Source organism: Barbus barbus, assembly GCF_936440315.1.
Source record: "Barbus barbus genome assembly, chromosome: 42".
Taxonomy (NCBI): Eukaryota; Metazoa; Chordata; class Actinopteri; order Cypriniformes; family Cyprinidae; genus Barbus; species Barbus barbus.
In genome coordinates this window covers 19,492,460-19,514,424 of record NC_136720.1, presented here as the reverse complement: position 1 = coordinate 19,514,424, position 21,965 = coordinate 19,492,460, and the positions used below count along the sequence as shown (strand labels likewise).

General features: G+C 35.4%; 1 protein-coding gene across 2 annotated transcripts in view; it reads left to right on the top strand.

The window, feature by feature from the left end:
- LOC306861586 (stabilin-2-like) overlaps positions 1-18,981 on the top strand; it is a 30,767-nt gene extending 11,786 nt beyond the window's left edge. For both annotated transcript variants that reach the window (XM_079403953.1, XM_079403952.1), the window contains exons 24-68: positions 321-414; positions 492-650; positions 728-823; positions 926-1,021; positions 1,161-1,208; positions 1,813-1,949; positions 2,088-2,196; positions 2,306-2,383; positions 2,594-2,683; positions 2,790-2,897; positions 2,988-3,119; positions 3,199-3,327; positions 3,414-3,476; positions 3,964-4,059; positions 4,550-4,745; positions 4,842-4,937; positions 5,038-5,083; positions 6,133-6,212; positions 6,310-6,435; positions 6,571-6,647; positions 7,229-7,300; positions 7,581-7,700; positions 7,778-7,822; positions 7,901-7,981; positions 8,737-8,889; positions 8,986-9,126; positions 9,215-9,274; positions 9,430-9,606; positions 9,729-9,818; positions 9,915-10,061; positions 10,240-10,299; positions 12,428-12,551; positions 12,895-13,044; positions 13,135-13,239; positions 13,349-13,456; positions 13,535-13,728; positions 13,838-13,979; positions 14,633-14,766; positions 14,862-15,027; positions 15,110-15,216; positions 15,302-15,418; positions 16,128-16,277; positions 16,366-16,614; positions 16,858-16,965; positions 17,951-18,981. In XM_079403953.1, the coding sequence (XP_079260079.1) occupies positions 321-414; positions 492-650; positions 728-823; positions 926-1,021; positions 1,161-1,208; positions 1,813-1,949; positions 2,088-2,196; positions 2,306-2,383; positions 2,594-2,683; positions 2,790-2,897; positions 2,988-3,119; positions 3,199-3,327; positions 3,414-3,476; positions 3,964-4,059; positions 4,550-4,745; positions 4,842-4,937; positions 5,038-5,083; positions 6,133-6,212; positions 6,310-6,435; positions 6,571-6,647; positions 7,229-7,300; positions 7,581-7,700; positions 7,778-7,822; positions 7,901-7,981; positions 8,737-8,889; positions 8,986-9,126; positions 9,215-9,274; positions 9,430-9,606; positions 9,729-9,818; positions 9,915-10,061; positions 10,240-10,299; positions 12,428-12,551; positions 12,895-13,044; positions 13,135-13,239; positions 13,349-13,456; positions 13,535-13,728; positions 13,838-13,979; positions 14,633-14,766; positions 14,862-15,027; positions 15,110-15,216; positions 15,302-15,418; positions 16,128-16,277; positions 16,366-16,614; positions 16,858-16,965; positions 17,951-18,010 (5,116 nt within the window). In that variant the 3' untranslated portion in view covers positions 18,011-18,981. The remainder of the gene's footprint in view (positions 1-320; positions 415-491; positions 651-727; positions 824-925; positions 1,022-1,160; positions 1,209-1,812; positions 1,950-2,087; positions 2,197-2,305; positions 2,384-2,593; positions 2,684-2,789; positions 2,898-2,987; positions 3,120-3,198; positions 3,328-3,413; positions 3,477-3,963; positions 4,060-4,549; positions 4,746-4,841; positions 4,938-5,037; positions 5,084-6,132; positions 6,213-6,309; positions 6,436-6,570; positions 6,648-7,228; positions 7,301-7,580; positions 7,701-7,777; positions 7,823-7,900; positions 7,982-8,736; positions 8,890-8,985; positions 9,127-9,214; positions 9,275-9,429; positions 9,607-9,728; positions 9,819-9,914; positions 10,062-10,239; positions 10,300-12,427; positions 12,552-12,894; positions 13,045-13,134; positions 13,240-13,348; positions 13,457-13,534; positions 13,729-13,837; positions 13,980-14,632; positions 14,767-14,861; positions 15,028-15,109; positions 15,217-15,301; positions 15,419-16,127; positions 16,278-16,365; positions 16,615-16,857; positions 16,966-17,950) is intronic.
- The last annotated feature ends 2,984 nt before the right edge of the window (positions 18,982-21,965 follow it).

The following is a 21,965-nucleotide window of genomic DNA, read 5'->3' as shown; positions in this document are numbered from 1 at the left end:
ATGTCCAGATTGAATTAATTATTTTTTTAATATCAAACTGTTTTTTTCACATAATATAAATGAGTCTTACATGAGCCATAATATTGCTTTGCATAGTATGCATAATATAACTGTTTTTTATAAATACATATTAATACATTATTATTATTGTTGTTGTTGTTATGATGATGATGATGATGTCCAGATTTAATTATTAAAATTTTTATATCACACATTATAAACGAGTCTTACATAACTGCTTTTTTGGTGCAGTAAGGGAGTCCTTTGCAAGGAGAAGTTTTAAGAAAAGAAAATATCAGTGATGCATTGTGTGATTTTAGGTGTGTGTGTAAGCCTGGTTTTCAAGGAGATGGATACATGTGTGTTGAAAGCGATCCTTGTGTTTTGCCACATCGTGGAGGTTGCAGCATCAATGTAAGTCAGATGCATCTGTGTGCTTGTGTTTAATGTTGCCATGTTATGATAGCATGCTTATTCTCGTTTATTCTCAGGCCAAATGCATAAAGACCGGTCCTGGCACACACACGTGCCAGTGTCTGAGTGGGTGGAGAGAGGATGGAGATGAGTGCCAGGCCATCAATTACTGTCTGGATCCATCCAGAGGAGGATGTCACCCCAATGCCACCTGCATCTATGTAGGCCCAGGACAGGTGAGTGGAGCATTGTGATTCCCGAACCCCATCTATCTGGATTTACAGGATTTTTGATGATTGATATTCTACTCTAGAGTGACTGTGCTTGCAAAAGTGGTTACCACGGCAATGGGAGGGATTGTGCACCTGTCAATCAGTGTGTGGAGCAGATGGGCGGCTGTCATTTCCTGGTGAGGGCTCAAACAAATCATCATAGAACTGCACATCATTAACTTTTTTTTCATATAATATATATATATGCTTAATTCTTTAATTTTCCTGTTTTCTCTCAGGCAACCTGCCAGTTCCTGAACCCAGGAGGATGGCAGTGTGTGTGTCAGGACAGTTATGCTGGTGATGGAAAAATCTGTTATGGAACCCTAGCACAGGTACTGTGTATGACTTTGTGTTAATTTTGTATAAGTTGATTCAGAGGTCAGGCTACTATTATGTCTTATACTGCATGTATAATTCTTCAGCTGTTACTATTTGGATAACCTTATTCTTAAAGTGATTTTGTTTTTGCAGGAGGTGGCAACGAACCCAAATCTTCTAGAATTCAACCTCTGGATCTTGGTAAGTTAGAAATGTTCTTTAAAAGAAGGGGTGAGGTAAATTTGCGACACTTTTTGCCATTGAGATGACTGGGAAAAATGTCCCAAATTACCTTAATTTTACAACAGTTCTGGTCCTTATATGATTGGACAAGCAGTATATATAGTCCACTAATTTTTTAAGCTTTTTACTGTTTGCATCACTTGACTGTGTTTGCATATTCCTGACTGACTCCATACATTTAGTGGTAGGGCGTTTTTATTGACTCTTTTTGCAGATTGCATTATTGCACCACTAGGTGGTGACAAGTTGCTGTTTATTAGCGAGTCAATGATTCATTCAAGCGATTCACTCAGAAACACTGATTCATTTAGGAACTAAACGAGTGAGTCATTGAATCATTCACTCTTTCAGTTTGTTTAAAAACACTGTATCATTACATTGTCACTATTCTGAAACATGCAAGTTTTGCTGTGGCTTTGTTTTGGAACAAAATTAGACAAAGTAATTGGTAATATTGTGTCTAAAATGTACGTAACTATTATTAATGTTTTGTCCAGATTTTCAAAGCTGATTGTGTATAAATGTTGTTTGAGTTCCTAATGCGTTCTGGAATATTCCATAGCAAGCCGATCTTTCTGAACTGCTGTCAAAGACAGAAAATTACACAGTCTTCGTCCCATCGGCTCAGGCCACCGAGAAACTGAGTCAAGAAGACAAAGACTTCTGGATGACCCGCAGAAACCTTCCAAGTCTTGTCAAGTAATGGCACATAATTGATATGCACCCATATCAGCTAATTTGTCATATTTCAATAATTTTGATCATGATGATTATAATAGTTTTTATGATTATAATTGTTATAGTACAACTAGCTGTTTTTTTCACATTTTTTCACAGAAGTCACATTGTTTCTGGGATATATGCTCTCAGCGATCTCCGTGCATCTCCTTCCCCACGACTGGTTTCCCTTTTAAAAAGGACACTTCCTGTTTATTCAATCAATGATGTAAGAGGGAAACAGCTTATATTTTCGATTAGTCCCAGTACAATTTTGTCTGTCATCCAACTCTGGCAAGAGATTTTCTTTATCATGTGTTCTGTTTTTTTTTATTCAGACCGCTGTTGTCGCAGGAGGAAAAATTATTATTGGAGATATGGCAGCAAAGAATGGAGTTATCCATTTTATTGACAAAGTACGACCCTTTTCATTTCATTTTCTTTTTTCTAAATAAAAACTAGTAAAACACTGGGTATCATTTACTAACAGTTGCATACAAGTTTATGCAACAAAAAAAAGGTTATGCAAAATCGTGTTTCTTAAATTTAAAATAAAATGCAAACTTAGTGATAAAGTGATGACATAAACACAGACTGAAGAAATATGCCACTGTTGTTCTCTCTAGGTGTTGATGCCTGAGCAACAGATGAGTGAAGGTTTTCTGGTGGTGTTGAGTCAGAGAGCTGATCTCTCTCTCTTCCGGAGCTCTCTCTTGGTGAGTTGCCAGTCTTGAAGGTCTGCCACACCACAAATAAAAATAATCATCCTCTATATATATATATATATATGGCTTGAATCGTACTCATTTTACGTTTATCCAGAAACACAACCTGACTAATGAAATGGAGGAGTCTTCTGGCTTTACCATGTTTGCTCCGACAGACAGCGCGATCCGAGAATACCTCAGAAGAACGGGCAAGGAGTCACTGGTATTATACAAACACACACAAAAAAAAACACCCTTTGATATTAAGTATATAGTGTCTCATTTTTACAGCATGAATTGTGTGTGTTTCCAGGATTTGAATGTGACCCAGTATCACATTATAATTAATGAGACTCTAAAATATGAAGATTTGATGGATGGACTGTATAAAGATACCATGCTTGGCTTCTCGTATCAACTTGGAATTTTCCGGCAAGATAAGAAAGTCAGTGCTAAATTATTTCAAGTCATCTTAGTAAATGAAATGCTAAGTCTTGTATAAATATGGGATTGTTCTGTTATAGTTGCTTGTAAATGAGGCTGAGGTGAACGTGACTGATATAGAGACCAGTAAAGGAGTAATCCACACGGTGTCTGCTGTCCTGAGCATCCCCAACAACCGTTGTGACAGAGCTACCACCAAAATTATCATGGTGCAATATCTATTTAATCATTTTACCTGGTCATTTTCACCTGTGCCTTTAAATATCAGTTTTAAATGTGTACATTGTGTCTGTAGGGACGCTGCATGGACTGTTTTCACCCAACTGAGAACCCTTGCCCTTCAGGAACAAAAAGACTGGTGTGTGTACAATTTTGACTCAAAAAGTGTTTGGATGGCAAAATTTTATATTAAGACGCCCAATATAAAATATGCAATTTCAAAAAATGTATATTTATAGTTTGAATATACAGTTTGATTGTCATTCTTACAAATTGTTAATTTACACAAAATATTAATTTATAAAATATCAATTTAAAATAAAAATTTATTGAATTAAAATAGTTTAAGAATTATCAGTTGGGTTAAGATTTCTTTCTTAAACCGGTTTAATTCAATCAATTATAAAATCTATTTTTTTTAATTATTTGATCAATTGTAATATTTATTTTAAATTTATATTTTAAAAAATTATATTTTTTATTTATATGAATTTAGTCATTTGTTTTATGGATTTAACAAAGGAGTCTAAATTTTTCCACATTCCCACTGGAACCTACTTTAATAATAAATAAAAAAATGTAAAAAAAAAAAAAAAAAAAGCTTCCTATTCATTGTTTATTCTCAGATGAGCCGAAAGAGAAGATGCATGCACAGTCGAGTATATCATGGAGAGCCACTGCGGACCATTGGATGCAAAGTATCTTGTGAAAAAGTCAACATTGTATGTACATGATACATTCATTCACTTTTCACATTTAGTCTCACTTACATATTCACAAGCAGCTAGAGCAGGGGTGGGAACGTTGATCCTGGACGGCTACTGTCATGCAGAGTTTAGCTCCAACCCTGAAAAAAAAAAACTGGTTGGAGCTAAACTCTGCAGGGACACCGGCTCTCCGGGATCAACGTTCCCCATCCCTGAGCAGAGATTTCTGGAATTTCATCATGCTTGATGTTATGGCATCAACCTTATTTTGCCAGCTGTTTTCTCAGAATGTGCAAGACTTCTGATTCCTTAGCTTCTATATGTAAATAACTAAGAATAACAAAGTACTGAAAACTGCAAAACTATTTGTGCTACAAATAAGCGTTTATAATTACAAAAACACATTATAAGAAATACTAGTTTGCAGTGCCAAGCAAATGACAGTGGAAGCCTCACACATTTCATTATAATTATATTATACAAATCAGTTTGTCTCTGTTTGCAGGAAAGAAAGTGTTGTGCAGGATATTACGGTATTAGCTGCGAGAAGTGTCCGGGGCTAGAAGGTCAGTCCTGTTTTGGCAACGGTGTGTGTGTAGATGGGATCAATGGCACAGGCGTCTGTCAGTGTAACCAGGGTTTTAATGGCACAGCATGTGAGACTTGCCAAGCTGGAAAATATGGAATTCACTGTGATCAAGGTATTGAGCATTTAAAAGCACATACTTTCATATACTGCATACTCTGTGAACAATTAACTCCTAAAAAGTTTGCATATGCACTATGTTTCTGTTTAGAGTGCAAGTGTGTCAATGGACACTGCAAAGACGGAGTGGATGGAGACGGCAGCTGTGCGTGTTATCTGGGCTGGAGAGGAATAAACTGCAACGTTGGTATGATGCTAACCTGTTGCACAAATGCTCATACATACATTTGGATGCCTTGTACCATTGGACTATATGTAAAAATAAAAGATATGTTGATTCTTTTCAGCTATTACATCAGATATGTGTGGAGGAAAATGCCACAGCAGTGCCAAGTAAGTTAATACAGTATATATGATACAGATGGTAGTACTACCATCGCTATAGTCCCAAAGCATTGTCGGGTAAATCCCATGAAACCTCTAGAGAGCATGTCATATTACACCTCAAAATCAAAGAATTAAAAAAGTTCCTATTTATATATATTTTATATATATATATTTACATTATTTCACCTTTTACATTATATTTCTTAGGAAAAATGGCCATGAAAAGCCAATACAATAAAAATCATACTCTTAAAAATAGGCTTTATCTTTATGCAAAACAGATACATACCGTTCAAAAGTTTGGGATCGGTATGTTTTTTTTGTTTTGTTTTTTTTTAAGTCTCCTATGTTCACTAAAGCTGCATTTATTTGATCAAAAGTACAGTTAAAATTGTAATATTGTAAACATAACAGTTCAACAGTATAATAGTTCAGTTCCTTCAAAATGTATTGTAAAATGCTGACATTTATTTTTATCATTAGCATTTATTTGAAACTGAATGCTTTTGAAGCAATACAAGTCTTTACTGTATTTTTTGTTCAATTTAATGTGACCTTACTGAATAAAAGTACTGATTTCTTTAAAAAATATCTTGCTGACACCAAACTTTTGAGTGGTAATATGAATTTGGGTAAATTGTTACTTAAAATAACAAAACAAAATTCTCACTCTTGCAGCTATAAACTTCAGCTTTATTTCTTTAAAAATCAAGAGCTTCTTTGGCAAACAGCGTCTTTATAGGAATCTTTACAATTAGCAACAGGTGTACTCCTCTAATTGGGGGAGTGGTTTGAAATTCATGAAAAGAAAAAAAGTTCATAATTGAGTCCTCTTGGGAACAATGCATTTAGAAAAAAATAAAATCCCAATGCATTTAGAAAAAAAAAAAAGTGTGTTAGACCAGTATTTCTAAAGACGGCTACACCTATTGTTAATTGCAAAGACCTTATCTACAGTTGATTAAGCACTAAAATGTGACCTGGATTTGCTTTTGTGATATTCATACTTTCTATGCTCTTTAAATAATGCATTTGTGACTTGATGTGTGTTGTAGCTGCTTGATGAAAGTGGTGGACAGTACATATTACTGTAGTTGTGCTGCAGGGTTTCAGGGCAACGGCACATATTGCACAGGTAAGCATCTCAAGAAACATTCAAACACTTTAACATTTGTAGCCAAGGAGTCCAAATGGTGCTTTAATGTACTATGTGGTGTTATCTCCAACTCAAGCGGTGGACGCATGTGCAAAGAATAACGGTGGCTGCTCTGTCCATGCTGTGTGCAAGCGAACTCTCCCAGGACGGAGAATATGCGTGTGCCACCCAGGTTATGCAGGCGATGGAAAAGAATGCGTTTGTAAGTCTGTATGTCTGTTTACTATCCAGTTTAAAGGGTAGTACACACAACATATATTGTGTGTTGCAGTGCTGTGTATTAGAAATTAAACTAACTTATTGCATTTGATGCAAGTTAATGTGTGTGTCTTTGAAGCCATCAATCCATGCCTGGATGGTATTAATGGGGGATGCCATGCAGATGGTGACTGCATTCATACGGGCCCTAATAAGGTAGGAGGCAAATATAAACCGACCATTCAAATAGCCAGCAAACAAATCAATACAATTTAAGTGAATACAGGGATTCTGCACTTTTTATGAAGGTAAATTTAATTTCTAATAAAGAATTGAAAGAACAATAAAGGGAACACAACACATCATGTTCTCTAAATGTACTGTAAATATTCCAGGAGCATACAAGTTGTAGTAACAACACTTCAAAGTTTGGCAATACAGAAAACAATTATCTAAAGGTTTTATTTGCAGAGTTCCAAAACGATATGAATCTCTATTGAAAAGAATTAAACTTTCACATTTAGGTGGAGAGAAACTATTTTTTTCTCCCATTGTAAATTAAACGCAGCACAAATACCACCAATACGGTATAAACAAATGGCACACTTATTACTGTAATGCAAAAAGAACTGTGGACTAAATCTGTTCACAAAATCAGATGAAACATTTGTCTCACATTAAGCAAAATATTTGGAGTAAGAAATGACCGAGACATAATTGAGAAAGATTTGAGACTCATCCATAGAATAGAGTTGAAGTAATGACGCTGTACACTAATTTACTTAATTTGTTTCCAGACAGCATGTTATTGCAAACTAGGCTTTTCTGGGGATGGAAAGCAATGTGAAGCCATCAATGTCTGTCTTGAGGTATGTGCTTTTGAAAACTGCATTAAATGAACTTTATTAGTGGTTCTCAACTGGTTTTATATTATCACACAGATTTACACAATATCACGTGCATCAACAGCACCAAATTTGTCCTTAATCAAAAGACTTCTTCATTGCTTACTTAATGTTTTAAGTCAATTTGTTCATCCATTCTGAATCACAACCCATCAGTTGAAAACCATTGTATGACAAATGATATTGATGCAGCTCAAAGATTAACATAAATAACATGGAACAACTATTACTTATTTTCTGTCAGAAAAACGGAGGGTGTCACAACTATGCCCAATGTACCATGACAGGACCCCTGGAAAGGAACTGCACTTGTAGGCCTGGCTTTATTGGAGATGGAGAAACTTGCAAAGGCACCTTGCAAAGAGTGAGAAGTACAGCAAAATTTAAACAGGCACACAAATTAACCAAGACTTTAACAGTATCTAATTTCTTTAATTTTAGGAGATTCGAAACAGAAACTTAGGAGGGTTTTACACTGAACTGGTGGTACGCTTATTCTTAATCATTTTAACACAATGATGTTTTAAGCCTGAAATTCTGAGACTGATCTTACTGAACTTACAGAGAAATACAATTCCTGAACTTGGAAGTAATGGCCCCTTCACAGTCTTTGCACCTAATGCAGATGCTTACAACAAACCAGAGGTAAGACTCAAATGTGATTAGATTAAACAAAATTGTGTACAGTTTTGGCTAAGCCCTATCTTGTTAGAAACACTTACACTATGATGGCCAAAAATAACCATTAGCAAATACAGGATATCACAAAGCAAGCTGATAGAGATATGGGGAAATTACCTCTTGCAAAACAAAAGGTATTTGAGTTTGAGTAAGGGATCCAACATTAAAAAAAAACAATATAATAATAATTTACTCACCCCAAGTTTTACCCCATAGACCATGAGCAGCAAAACTGCCAACCATACAGCAACTGACTAAACTGGCCAACTGCTTAAAGCTGGCTATTTAAATGTTAGTGTTTCAGGCAGCATGCAAGCTCATTGGCTGACAAATTACAAGTAGAGGACCCATCAGTTTGCGCCATAACTGGCTGGAAGATTATCCATCAAGTCACTTGTGCCATGTGACTGAACTTAAAGTCAGGAAATAAACACAAAACCTGTAAAGAATATGTCCTAATGAGACTGTCACTGAGACAAACTCGAATAGAAAAAGAGAATTACAAACTCGGAAGCTTTAGGATGCATTATGATAATGAGTATTTAGTAAGAATATGGTTCATGAATCAGAATCAGAATATAAGCTAAAATATAACCTGGGTGTGTTTTCAACAGGTTTTACATGATTCACCCATTGTTATCTCTTAATGAGTATCATGAATAGTAAGTGGAAATTGTGATATGATAGCAGGTTTTGTTATTGTCACTGCTTTTGTTTAGTTGAAGGACATTATAAAGCGGACTCGTTTGGAAAACGCCAAAATCCTGAGGTACCACATAGTGGCCTGTCGTGCCCTCCTCCCAGAAGACCTCATGCAGCCTCGTAACCTGACCACACTTACCGGTGACATCCTCACCATTACGTACTCGGAGGTATAGTGTGCCTGGCTGATGCATTGATAATTCAGATAATGATGACTGCCTAAGATACGTGTTATGCATATTGACATGCTCATTATTTGTTTTCAGGATACTATATACATCAATAACAAAGCCAAAGTGGTGTTCAGTGATCTGGAAAGTAGCAATGGGATTTTCCATGAGATTGACACTGTTCTAGTGCCCCCTGGTTTTCAGATGCAGAAAGACAGAGAACAAGACAGCACACCAGTATGTCCCCGCAAGCATGAAATTACGAAATTACATTATGATTTTTTTTTATTTTGTTTGTCATTGTCTTTTTTTTTTTTTCTGAAAGCGTAACCTCTCAGATGTGGTCAGTCTCCATGGCTTCAAGACATTCTATAAGCTTCTGGAGGTAAAAAACTAACAAAAATATGTATTTCTTTCTAATAAAATCTTCTCCACAAAAAAAAAAAAAAGTGTATAGGGTTCAGATTTTTGTGTTATTTTTAGAATAACCCTCTACTTTCTAATGAAATCAAAGTCTTATATTACCTTGTTTGTTTAAAGGACACAGATACGTTGAAGCTGGTGATGGATGAAATTCATCAGCCTGTCACCCTGTTCCTGCCCACAGATGCTACAATGAGCGCCCTTGCCCAAGAGCAGAAAGACTTCCTGTATGCGATGCATAACCGTGATCAGCTAGCTGAGTATCTTAGATATCACATCGTGCGTGACACCAAGGTTGGTCTGTATCCAGTATGTTGAATTTTTTGGAAGGAGCATGGCTGTATTAATGATGACAGGACATTCAGTGTTGACTCCCTAATGCATCGTTTAAATGTATTTTAATTTGTGTCCACTAGCTCCTGCCCTCAGAGCTCATCCATGCTAGCTCTTTAAAGACTCAACAGGGCTCAGATCTGTCAGTGGCCTGCATGGGGGAAGAGCAAATAGTGAGTACTTTAGGAGAAAAAAGAAAAAAAAAACATTTGACCATATAGCTGTTTCTTTAATCACTGTGCAACATATCATGCATATTTCTCTCTCAGGGAGAGCTTTATGTGAACCATAAAAGCTGTCGGATTGTAAAGAGAAACCTTGATTTCAGTGGAGGCATGATTTATGGCATTGACTGTCTGCTGAATCCTCCGAGCGTCGGGGGGCGCTGTGACTATAAGCACACTATTGATTTCACTGTAAGTCTAAGTGAAGTTCAAAGTATTTTCACTTAAGTATTTGTAGTACATTGTACAATTAGTGTAGTATGTAGTGTACAGTTTGCATCAGTGATAAAGTGATCAGATCAAATGTACCTTTCTTCATTTTGGTATCTTGAAAAATAATGTGCTTTTTTAATTTCTTTTGGTGCAATAGTTGGCATGCAGGTATTGTAGTCGTTCTATTTTGGATTGCCCACGTGGAAGCAAGCCAAAGGTACTTTTTATTTTCATTCAAAGCCAAACCTTACTTTTTTATATTATGGAGAAAAATATGTCTTAAAATTTGCCCTCTATTTAGTCTGTCGCGTGTTTATTTACCTTTCATAAAAGGATCCCGAAAAAACAGATCATGAAATATTATGATAATATAAACAAACATAGTAAGAAGCACAACTGTTTTCAACATTAATAACAATATAGCACCAAATAAGCATATTAGTATGATTTCTGAAGGATCATGTGACATTTTAGACTGGAGTAATGGCTTTTGAAAATTCAGCGTTGCATCACGGAAATAAATAACAACCCGAATTTCGGAAATGTTGGGACGTTTTTTAAATTCGAATAAAATTAAAACTAAAAAAACTTTCAAATCACATGAGCCAATATTTTATTCACAACAGAACATAGAGAACATAACAAATGTTTAAATGGAGAAATTTTACAGTTTTATCCACTAAATGAGCTAATTTCAAATTTGATGCCTGCTACAGGTCTCAAAAAAGTTGGCACGGGGGCAACAAAGGGCTGAAAAAGCAATACATTTTGAAAAGATTCACAGCTGGGAGAACATCTAGCAACTAATTAAGTTAATTGACATCAGGTCTGTAACATAAGAGGGAGAGGCAGAGTCTCTCAGAAGTAAAGATGGGCAAAGGTGAAAGAGTGCGTAAAAAGATTGTGGAATACTTTAAAAACAATGTTCCTCAATGTCAAATTGAAAAGACTTTGCAAATCTCATCATCTACAGTGCATAACATCATCAAAAGATTCAGAGAAACTGGAGAAATCTCTGTGCATAAGGGACAAGGCTGAAGACCTTTGTTGGATGCCAGTGGTCCTCGGGCCCTCAAACGACACTGCATCACTCATCGGCATGATTCTGTCACTGACATTACTAATTGGGCCCAGGAATACTACCAGAAACCACTGTCGGTAAACACAATTCGCTGTGCCATCTGCAGATGCCAACTAAAGCTCTATCGTGCAAAAAGGAAGCCATATTGTATGTGAACATGGTCCACAAGTGCCGTCGTGTCCCTTGGTCCAAGGCTTATTTAAAATGGACTATTTCAAAGTGGAAAAGTGTTCTATGGTTAGACAAGTCCAAATTTTTCATTCTTGTTGGAAATCACGGACGCCGTGTCCATGTCTAGGCTAAAGAGGACCTTCCAGCGTGTTATCAGCGTTCAGTTAAAAAGCCAGCATCTCTGATAGTAAGGGGGTGCATAAGTGCATACGGTATGAGCAGCTTGCCTGTTTTGGAAGGCAATATGAATGCTGAATGCTATATAAAGGTTTTAAAGCAACATATGCTCCCCTCCAGATGACATGTATTTCAGCAGGACAATGCAAAACCACATACTGCAGCTATTACAACAGCATGGCTTCGTAGTAGAAGAGTCCGGGTGCTGAATTGGCCTGCCTGCAGTCCAGATCTTTCATCTATAGAGAACATTTGGCGCATCATTAAACGAAAAAATACGTCAAGGACGACCACGAACTCTTCAGCAGCTGGAAACCTATATCAGGCAAGAATGGGACCAAATTCCAACACCAAAACTCCAGAAACTCATAACCTCGATGCCCAGGCGTCTTCAAACTGTTTTGAAAAGAGGAGATGCTACACCGTGGTAAACATGCCCCCATCCCAACTATTTTGAGACCTGTAGCAGGCATCAAATTTGAAATGAGCTCATTTTGTGCATAACATTTCTCGGTTTAAACATTTTTTATGTTCTCTATGTTCTATTGTTAATTAAAAATTGGCTCAAGTGATTTGAAAGTCTTTTAGTTTTAATTTTATTCAAAAAAAAAAAAAAACATCCCAACATTTCCTGAATTCGAGTTGTACATTTAAAAATATATAATAAAATAAAAAGCAGTTATTTTTAATTGTAATATATTATTTAAATTTACTGTATTTTTCATCAAATAAACACATCCTTTGTAAGCATAAGAGACTTCTTCAAAAACCTTTTAAAAATCTGACATCAAACTTTTATATGTAATTTGTTGGAGTAAACTAGCATAACAGCCATGGATTAAAGCCTAATTTAAATCTAGTTAATTAGATAATGTATTAAAGACAGAACACTAATTAAGCTGTGTTTTCAATCTAGTCAGAACAAAAGTGTGTCCTTCCGGATTCGCTGATGTCTAGGTATTCAGGATGTCAGTCAACATGTACAGTGGTCATATGGAAGCCCAAATGCTGTTCTGGGTACTACGGCAGGGACTGTCTTGGTAAGCAGTGTCTTGCTGTACTATTCACAGTAAACAGGTGACATAGACCCCATTTCAAACTATTGAGCTATGCTGGTTAAATATAACCATTATAATATAATATAATATAATATAATATTATATTGTATTATATACAATATAATACAGTGACTACAAGTATACACACCCATTTTGAAATGTACAAATAGAACATATTAACCATCATTTTTACATCTCAAAAACCTGCAATTTTAGCAGGGATATGTACATTTTACATTTACATTACATATGTAGACTTATGGATAGGTAGACTTTTTATAGCAGTTATTTTGCCAGTTGATAAGAACATTTTCCTGTTTTCCAGCATGTCCTGGGGGTCCAGGATCCCCTTGCAGTAATCATGGCAAGTGTGACGAGGATCATTTAGGCAATGGCACCTGCACTTGCGATGCTGGATTCACAGGTGTAGCCTGTGAGCTGTGTGTGGATGGCCATTTTGGACCAGATTGCAATGGTGAGCCTTTTCAAAATAAATTTCAATTTACTATATAATAAATTATACATATTATATAATTATGAACTTGGTATGTTTCCTCTTCCTAAGCCTGCAACTGTACAGAACATGGATCGTGTGATGAGGGTCCTAAAGGTACCGGTTCGTGTTTTTGTGAACAGGGCTGGACTGGTCCACGATGTGAGAACAAACTAGGTACAGACCTTCTGGTTATTCTTTTGTTTTTGGGTTATATACCAGACTAGAAAAAAATAAGCATTGCTTTATACCTGTAAGTCCATTTCATGCGTTTCTGATGTTTCAGCTGACGGTCCTGTCTGCAATCCGGCTTGCCATGAGAAGGGCGTCTGCATGGAGAATAACACCTGTGTCTGCAAACCCTTCTATGAAGGAGATGGTATCATCTGCACAGGTACATACACAAAGATCTCAATAGCAAAATTGATGAAAAAACTAAAGAAAACCACACTCACTCTTACCTCTTCGGCAGCGGCCAATATGTGCAAGTACTGGAACGGCGGGTGTTCTAGGGATGCTAAATGCAGTCAGAAGGGGGAGAAGGTGAGCTGCACGTGTTTCAAAGGTTTCTCTGGCGATGGCTTTGAGTGCTCACCGGTCGACCCCTGTGCTGATGGTGAAAACGGCGGGTGTCACGAACACGCTACCTGCACCATGACTGGAGCTGTAAGCAGAACTTTCTCTTATTATTGCTCTTTTAAGAGAATGTGATCTTTAAACGGATACGTAAACCTTTGCACATCCATAAACATATGTAATGTGTATTTGTCACCAGGGAAAGAGGAAGTGTGATTGTAAAGACAACTATATTGGCGATGGGATTGAGTGTGAAGTGAAGCAGTTGCCAGTCAATCGCTGTCTACAAGATAATGGACAGTGCCATTCAGATGCTCAGTGCACGGACCTGCATTATGAGGGTATGTTTTTTTATATGCACTATTGCCATGGCTCAAAATCTCAAAATATTTTGGGTATTATAAAATGTGCTGGAGATATTTGAAAGCTTTTTTTGCAATGAAGTTTTTCATGGCTTAAATAAATTACGTTACTAAGAGACTGACATTAAAATAACAGGATCTTTAAAAATACTATTAATTTATTATTTAAAAATGTATTTAAATAAATTTGTATTTTTTTCTAAAAATATTTTGAATTAAATTTTATAATTTTAAATTAATTTAAATTTAAATGTATTTAATCAAAATTAAATTTTAATTATTTTAAATAAAAAAATTATTAAACTAAGTCAAATGTGTTTATTGTCATTGTACTAGTACAACAAAATTGAAATGCAATCCTTTAGGTGCATAATCTAACAAAATGATCAATAATCAAAATATTTAAAACAAAATCAGTAAATCTAATAAATAGTAAACAGATAACATGCATGAATCAGTTTGATTCAAAATTTATTTAAAATCAATATTTCTTGTATGCCATATCGCTCATCGCAACCCATTCTGCGATTGTTTCCTTGACAGTGTTGCTTTAGAAATTAGCAAACACAAAATGTCTCATGCTTTTTAATAGCTTTAACCTATGATGCCTTATGATTTTTTTCTTCTTTCAGATAAAACACTGGGGGTTTTCCATTATCGCTCCTCAAACGGAACATACAAACTCAACTACACAATGGCCCAGGAGGCCTGCAAAGAAGCAGCAGGCATTATAGCTACCTACACCCAGCTGTCCTATGCCCAGCAGGTGGCGCTCTTACAGTAACACAGTAATAATAGGCCGCCATACCATTAGCTCTGATTGTCTAAATGTTATTGGATGTCTTTTCTTTTGTCCTGCAGGCTGGTTATAATTTGTGCTTAGCAGGCTGGCTTGACAATGCAAGGGTAGCATATCCTATGAGCTTCTCTAACCCTAAATGTGGCTCTGGACATGTGGGGATTGTGGACTATGGCATCCGCAATAACCTGAGTGAGACGTGGGACACATTCTGCTATAGAGCGAAAGGTAAAAGTCATCATGGGATTATGTGAAGCTGTGGTGACAAGCAGGGGTGATTTGGGGTTTAGACGGTTTGTGTGTGTTTCAGATGTGAAGTGTGAATGTAAAACTGGCTACATTGGTGACGGATACGCCTGTACAGGAAACTTGCTGCAGGTTCTCTCAGCCAGACCAACCCTGTCTAACTTCCTGTCTGTGAGTAGAGCTAGTTTGTTTGATTGTTTGTTTTTTGTTAAAGCATGGAAATGATTTTATGTTACTGCTCTTTGCCTTTTCTTAGCAAATCCTGAATTACTCAACTTCGGCAGCAGGAAAGGAGTTTGTGAATCGCCTAAGTAACATTACTATCCAGTCCACTCTCTTTGTACCTGATAACGATGGTCTCTTTAGCAATCAGGTGATTACCACATCCACCTTTTATACTTTTAGTTTTTGTTGCCATTTGTTTGAATTCAAAGTAAAATGTTATTTCACTTTTATTCTCACATTGATGCATGACTTGCACTACAGATTTTAAAAGCGTTTCAGCTCATATTTTATAGAGAAAAATATTTAGTGTGATATTATAAAGACAACTTGTCATTGTCATAATTAAATAATTGGCTTTTATAATGTCAGTATGCTAAAGCAAGTTATTAAAATATTATTTTTTTAAATATTTGCTTTTTTATTAAGCTGACAGCATTATTTTTACCATCTACCATCTAGTCGAGTAAAGTTAGATACACTACCATTCAAAGGTTTGTGGTGGTCTGTAAGATTTTTAATATTTTGTTAAAGAAGTCTCTTCTGCTCACCAAGGCTGCATTATAAGTACAGTAAAAACCGTAATACTGTAAAATATTTTTACAGTTTAAAATAACAATTACAATATGCTCATTTTGTGTTGAAGAAACTTGTTTATAATTATCGATGTTTTCCAAAACATTTTTTTATTTGAAATGTATTTTTATTATTAATATTTTTTGGTCAGGATTCTCTGAGTACAAAGAAAAAAAAAAACGCTATATTGATGTGCACATGCCCAGTAGCCGCAGCTGCCTGTATCCCTTCTAGACTTAACCTAAGAAGGCCTCCTTAGTTAATGCCTCTTATGTGTTCAACAGACTTTGAGCGGCAGAGACATAGAGCACCATCTACTGGATGGGAGAGCATTAGTACTGCAGGCACTTATTAACATCACTCATGTCCGAACACGACTAGGACACAGCCTGACCATCACCGGCGTGCCTGATTTCCAAAACCCTCAAATGATGGTGAGGATGCAAACTTACTTCCATTCATGTCAAATTATTTGAGGATAAACTCTGTTTAATCTGCTTGTTGTAACTCTCATCTTCATAGACCTCCTCGGGATACATCAACGACCGCTATGTCATAGACTCAGACATTTTGGCATCCAATGGGGTCATCCATGTTCTGCAGGGCCCACTGAAAGCACCTCCTCCTCCACCTCCATCCATTCACGCGGCTCATAAGGCTGGGATGGGCATCGGCGTCCTGGGGCTCATCATACTCATCGTAGCAGCTGGATTTGTGGGATACAAATTCTACACGCATAAAACAAAGCCATTCCAGTTCCATTATTTTAAGGTAATCCTTGTTTGTGTTCACGTTTCTATATTAGGGCCTTCGAAGTTCACTATTAGTGGATGGATAAGTTATTTATTTATTAATCATTTATTTAGAATTAAAACCCAGGCAGAAAGTTGAACAAAATGATTCTACTGAATGTCATGCACACAAATTGCCAAATGCAAGAATTACAGAAATGATGTGAAATTTTTGCCTATATGTGGTGTTTGTTTATACATAATCATTGTATTATATTGTTAGGAGGATGAAGATGTGAACCCATCGGAATCCAGTCTAAACATCAGTAATCCTGTTTATGACTCTTTACCTGCCACAAAAGAACAAACTTCAGCGGTCAGCGAGTCAAATGTAAGAGAAGCAGCTTTAATAGCCAGCAAACACACAACCTTCCCCTGACATTCCCATATTATATGGTTCCTGTTTGGTTATTTTTTGAGAACCAAAAAGTTCTCTGTAAATTCGTTTTAACCAAAAACTAACCTTCCAAGAAAATTGCAGGGAGGTTTTTTTTTTTTTTTTGTAATAACCTAAAGAAAATCTATACCAAACATTATGTAACGGTTATATTTAGATGTTCTTTTTTATAACCATGAATAACCCATTTACAGAATGTTCTCTAAAGTTATTTTGACCATAAACGAACCTTTCCAGAATATATTATAATGGTTGTTTTTAGGTTTAATTTTTATAACCATAATCTAAATTTTACAAAACTTGCATTTTATGTTTATAACAATAAACTAACCTTCCCATAATGTTGTAGGGATCATTTTTATAATCCACACTCCATACACACTTGTTTTTATTTATTTTATTTTTATAAGCCATAATCCATACACACTCTTAAAAATAAAGGCTCCAAAATGGTGTTTTTGCAGTGATGCCATAGAAGAACCATTTTTGGTTCCCCAAAGATCCTTTCAGTAAATCAACCATTCTGAAGAACATTTTAAAAATCTTAAGAACCTTTTCTGCATTTGAAAGTTTCCATGAATGTTCAAGGTTCTTCATGGAACCATAAATGTCAATAAAGAACCTTTATTTTTAAGAGTGCAGAATGTTCTCCAATTTTTAAAAAAATAAAAATGTATAACCTGAAACTAACCTTCCCAGAATATTGAAGGGAATAATTATTTTTTTTTTCTTTTATTTTTGAAACATTTTGGTGAACCAAAAATTTCTAGCTGGATATAAGCGTGTTATGATATCATAAATGCTGAGAATTTTTATTATGTCTTACAAGACTCATTTTACATTATTCCAACCTTCCCTTTTTCGAATTGTGTTCAAATTGAAGTACATTAATGTGGATCTATTTTGTCTTTTGTGAAAGGAAGAAGACAAGCATCAAGTGATTTCCAGTGGATCCTATGACCTCCTCCAGGACAGCTGAAACCAGCACGGAATTATTTGAATCCTTTCTGTTACAGAGCAGTGGGACATTCTGCTGCAGTTCTCTTCGAGAACACAAGAGGACGCTGTGAACTCCATGTCACAGTGATGGGACAGTGGAACACTAACGCTAGACTGAGAAATCAATTTGAATCTACTGAGGTTGTGTATGCATTTTTTTTTTTTTTTTGGATGAGAGATTATTTGAATGTGTAAATGTTTTGAACTTTGGTAACCACCAGCAGTCTCTAAATTCTGTTGTACTACAGGCATTAATAAATGTCCAACATACAATGTTTTAAATAACTGCCTGCTCAAAGCACACATTAAATGAAAAAGAGATTTAAAAAAATTTGAAAGTTGTGAGCTCTGTTTATCTATTATATGCATAAGTCTTTTGGGGTTGCAATCTTTAACACATTTGACACATGCTTAATTATGCAAAGCACCTTAAATTACATGCACCTGAAAATCATTTTCTGTTAAACAAAATGGTAAAAGTAGATGGTGAATGAAACAATGTTGTGTTCAGTTTTCACTGTTGACAAGTTGTGCTCTCTGAGTTTTAAAAACTACAAAACTGAATGAATTAAAAGCAGAAATTTGAATGAGACACTGTGGAAGAAGGTTCAGAGGTAAGTGTACATGATTTAAGAATTGTGTAAATATTGTCTGTTGAAACCCTTGCCAAACTGCACACATTAGATAATTTGGGATGCAGCTAGCTTGTATTGACCTTTCTTTTTATGAAAGTAAAAAGACCATAAACATTTGAATTGAGAACATTAGACATTTTAGCTTTCTTTTCCCATTGGTTGCAAGCAGGTCTGGATCATTTACTGAAACTACTAAATGTATGTTATACTGGTCGAGACTTTGAAAAATTATGTTTTTATTTTTAAATTTATGAAATATAAACTTAAAAGGGATAGTTCCCCCAAAAATGAAAATTCTGCATTTACTCACCCTCAAGTAGTTCCAAACCTGTATGAATTTCTTTGTTCTGCCGAACACAAAGGAAGATATTTTGAAGAAAGTTTGTAACCAGGCTGTTTTGGGGCACCATTGACTTCCGTAGTAGGGGGAAAAAATACTATGGAAGTCAATGGTGCCCCAGAACTGCTCTGTTTTCCACATTCTTCAGAATATCTTCCTTTGTTCAGCAGAACAAAGACACCCAGTATTTTCCAGCATGGGATTGAAATAAATATATATTATTGTATGAACAAAAATACTTAAACTACATAAAAAAGAGCAGAACGCAAAATGTATAATATGACAATAAACAAAGCTAGAATCTAGAAACCTGAAAAAACAGAAATCTTCCATTTGAGTATATGTCTCTTTGTGTGTGTGTGTCATGTTAATCAGACTAAATCACCTTATTGGCGACTTCATTTACTGTATTTTCTAACTCAATATCTCTCAAATGTAACCCGTTGTAGAATCACTTAAGGCAGCGGCTATTAGCACAAAGTGAAAGTAACATTGTCTTAGCGATAGATTTACACTGTTAAAACAGCAGGATTTTCTGCTATTTATACTTATTGCAAATAGTGGCAATTATCCGCACCTCAGTATTGCAATACATTATAAAACAGTAAGCAATAATTTGAGTGTAAATTTTAATTTAACTGTTCTCAGGTCAGTTGTATAATTTATCTTCAGTTTAACCCCTTAACTGTCATCCCCATTTTTGAAAATTCACAAGAAAGTGCACTATGCAAATTTAAATTATAATTTCATTTAGCAGATGCTTTTATCCAAAGCGACTTACAAATAAGAAAAAGTAACTAAAACTAAAAGTTAAAACTCTGTAAATACTCTATACACACCCATTTAAGAAAATACAGAAATTAAATAATTTCATTTTATTTTCAAAATTAATTCACGAACGCTTTTGAATACAGACCTAAGGTTGGTCTCTTTTTAAAGAAGAAAATTAGCAGATTATTACAGAAGTGAAATCATTTAATAAAGTATTAAAAAGCTATAGAAGTTTAAATTTACTGTAAAAACATTTATTATGCTACTTTTATATAAAAATAAATATTTTTTTAAATAGTTAAAAATCCAGAATTGCTATAAAATTAAAGCCATATGTATACATAAATTGTGTTCCAAATTTGAAGTTGATATAAAAAAAAACAATTGAGGTTCATATGCAATTTTGTTTAGGCGTTTTACCAAAAACAGCCACCGGGTGCCATTCAAACTCCATTGAAATTATTATTTTTGATGCATTTCTGTCACACATCTATCCATTTCTCTCTCAATCTTACATCTATAAAAATACCACCAAATGTGAAATCTCGAGACTCAGACCTTTCCAATGATATGTATTTTGTGAAGATTATAAAAAGTTTTGATTCTAAAAGACCGTAATACATTTTGTAATATGACACCCCCGCTAAGGGGGAGGAGACCGCTAAAACATTTTGAAGTACCATTTCTATGCTAATGCAATGTCCGATTTCAAAATGGTTTTCACAGGATGAATTTTGAGATTTTAAGATTAGACCTTTCCAATAAAATAAAGTTTGTCGTGATTACATTGGGATTGTAACAGTGAAGTGAACATCATCACTATCTTATGTGCGCTGTTTTATCAGTACTTTCGCTTTCAAAATCGATCGCGTTCAACAAGGAGGAGGGAGGATGGAAAGTGGTGGGACACAGTAACGGCCCGCGAATTGCTATTTGACAACTAAGTATGTATTAAGGCAGTTGTTTGCATGATTTTATTTACTAAACCCCCGGTTTCACAGACAACAGCTGCTGAAGACTTGGATCAAACCATTCATGTGAGTTTAGGGGGGTGTACCATTCATAGACTAGGCTACCACCATTTAACATGCCTGATTATGCCTTTTTTGTTGTTCTTTTTTTGTATAGCCTATAGATGTAATATTTAAATAGCATTATTATACGTTATACTCTTGGGTTACTTGTAACAACAGACATCAAATAAAATAAGAACATACAACAGGTTGTATTTTGTTTTGTAAGGCCATTCAAGCATCCATTATGGATTAAACAGTAACTTTAAGTCAGTCCAAAAGTGGGATCTTTTGCCTGATCAGTTTGTCTGATGAGTGCATAATCTCTTAATAAAAAAGGGTTCAATAAGCGCCACCTGCTGGCGATAGCTGTAAATGTAAGCACAATAAAAGCTGTTGATTACAAAAGATAATGATTGTTTTCCAAAGACAGATATTTATTGCAATGGTCTGTATCGTAAACCTGCATTGATTGCTTACCACCACTGTAACTGATTTCCCCACACAAATGTTAATGCTTTGATGTTAACTTAAGTTTGATCACTATTAAAGCTAGAATGCCCACTAATGAGTTTATTTATAAAAAGGCATGAGTGATGGAAAAACGAAACAATTTTATTTATCAAATTTTTCATGAAACTGCTATTTAAATATTACTTCTATAGGCTATACAAAAAATTAAAAATAGGCATAATTAGCCATATTAAATGGTGGTAGCCTAGTCTATGAATGGTACACCCCCCTAAGCTCAAATGAATGGTTTGACCCAAGTCTTCAGCAGCCAATGACACTGACCCGTTCAAACTGATTTTTCACGCGTATTTATCACGATGAATTTTAAAGTGCAAACGACACGTATTTAACGCGTGAAATATGTTAAATACGTGTTGTTGACGCGTTAAAATTCACGTTTTTTGGCACCTTTGGCTTTCTATAAGTGAGAGCGCGCAAGGACAGAATTCACTATAGATTTCACATTCTATAAAGTTCTCATTATAGTGTCATTAATGTTTATTGCAGATTTGTGCTATATTTTCATCTACATTATCAAGTGATTCCTAAAATCATCTGCGTGTTTTCGAAGCCATACGAAGTACGAAAACATTTTAATTGAAGTATGCCTAGCTACTGTTGAACATATGACGAATAAAACACTGCTGCATTATTATAGGGTTA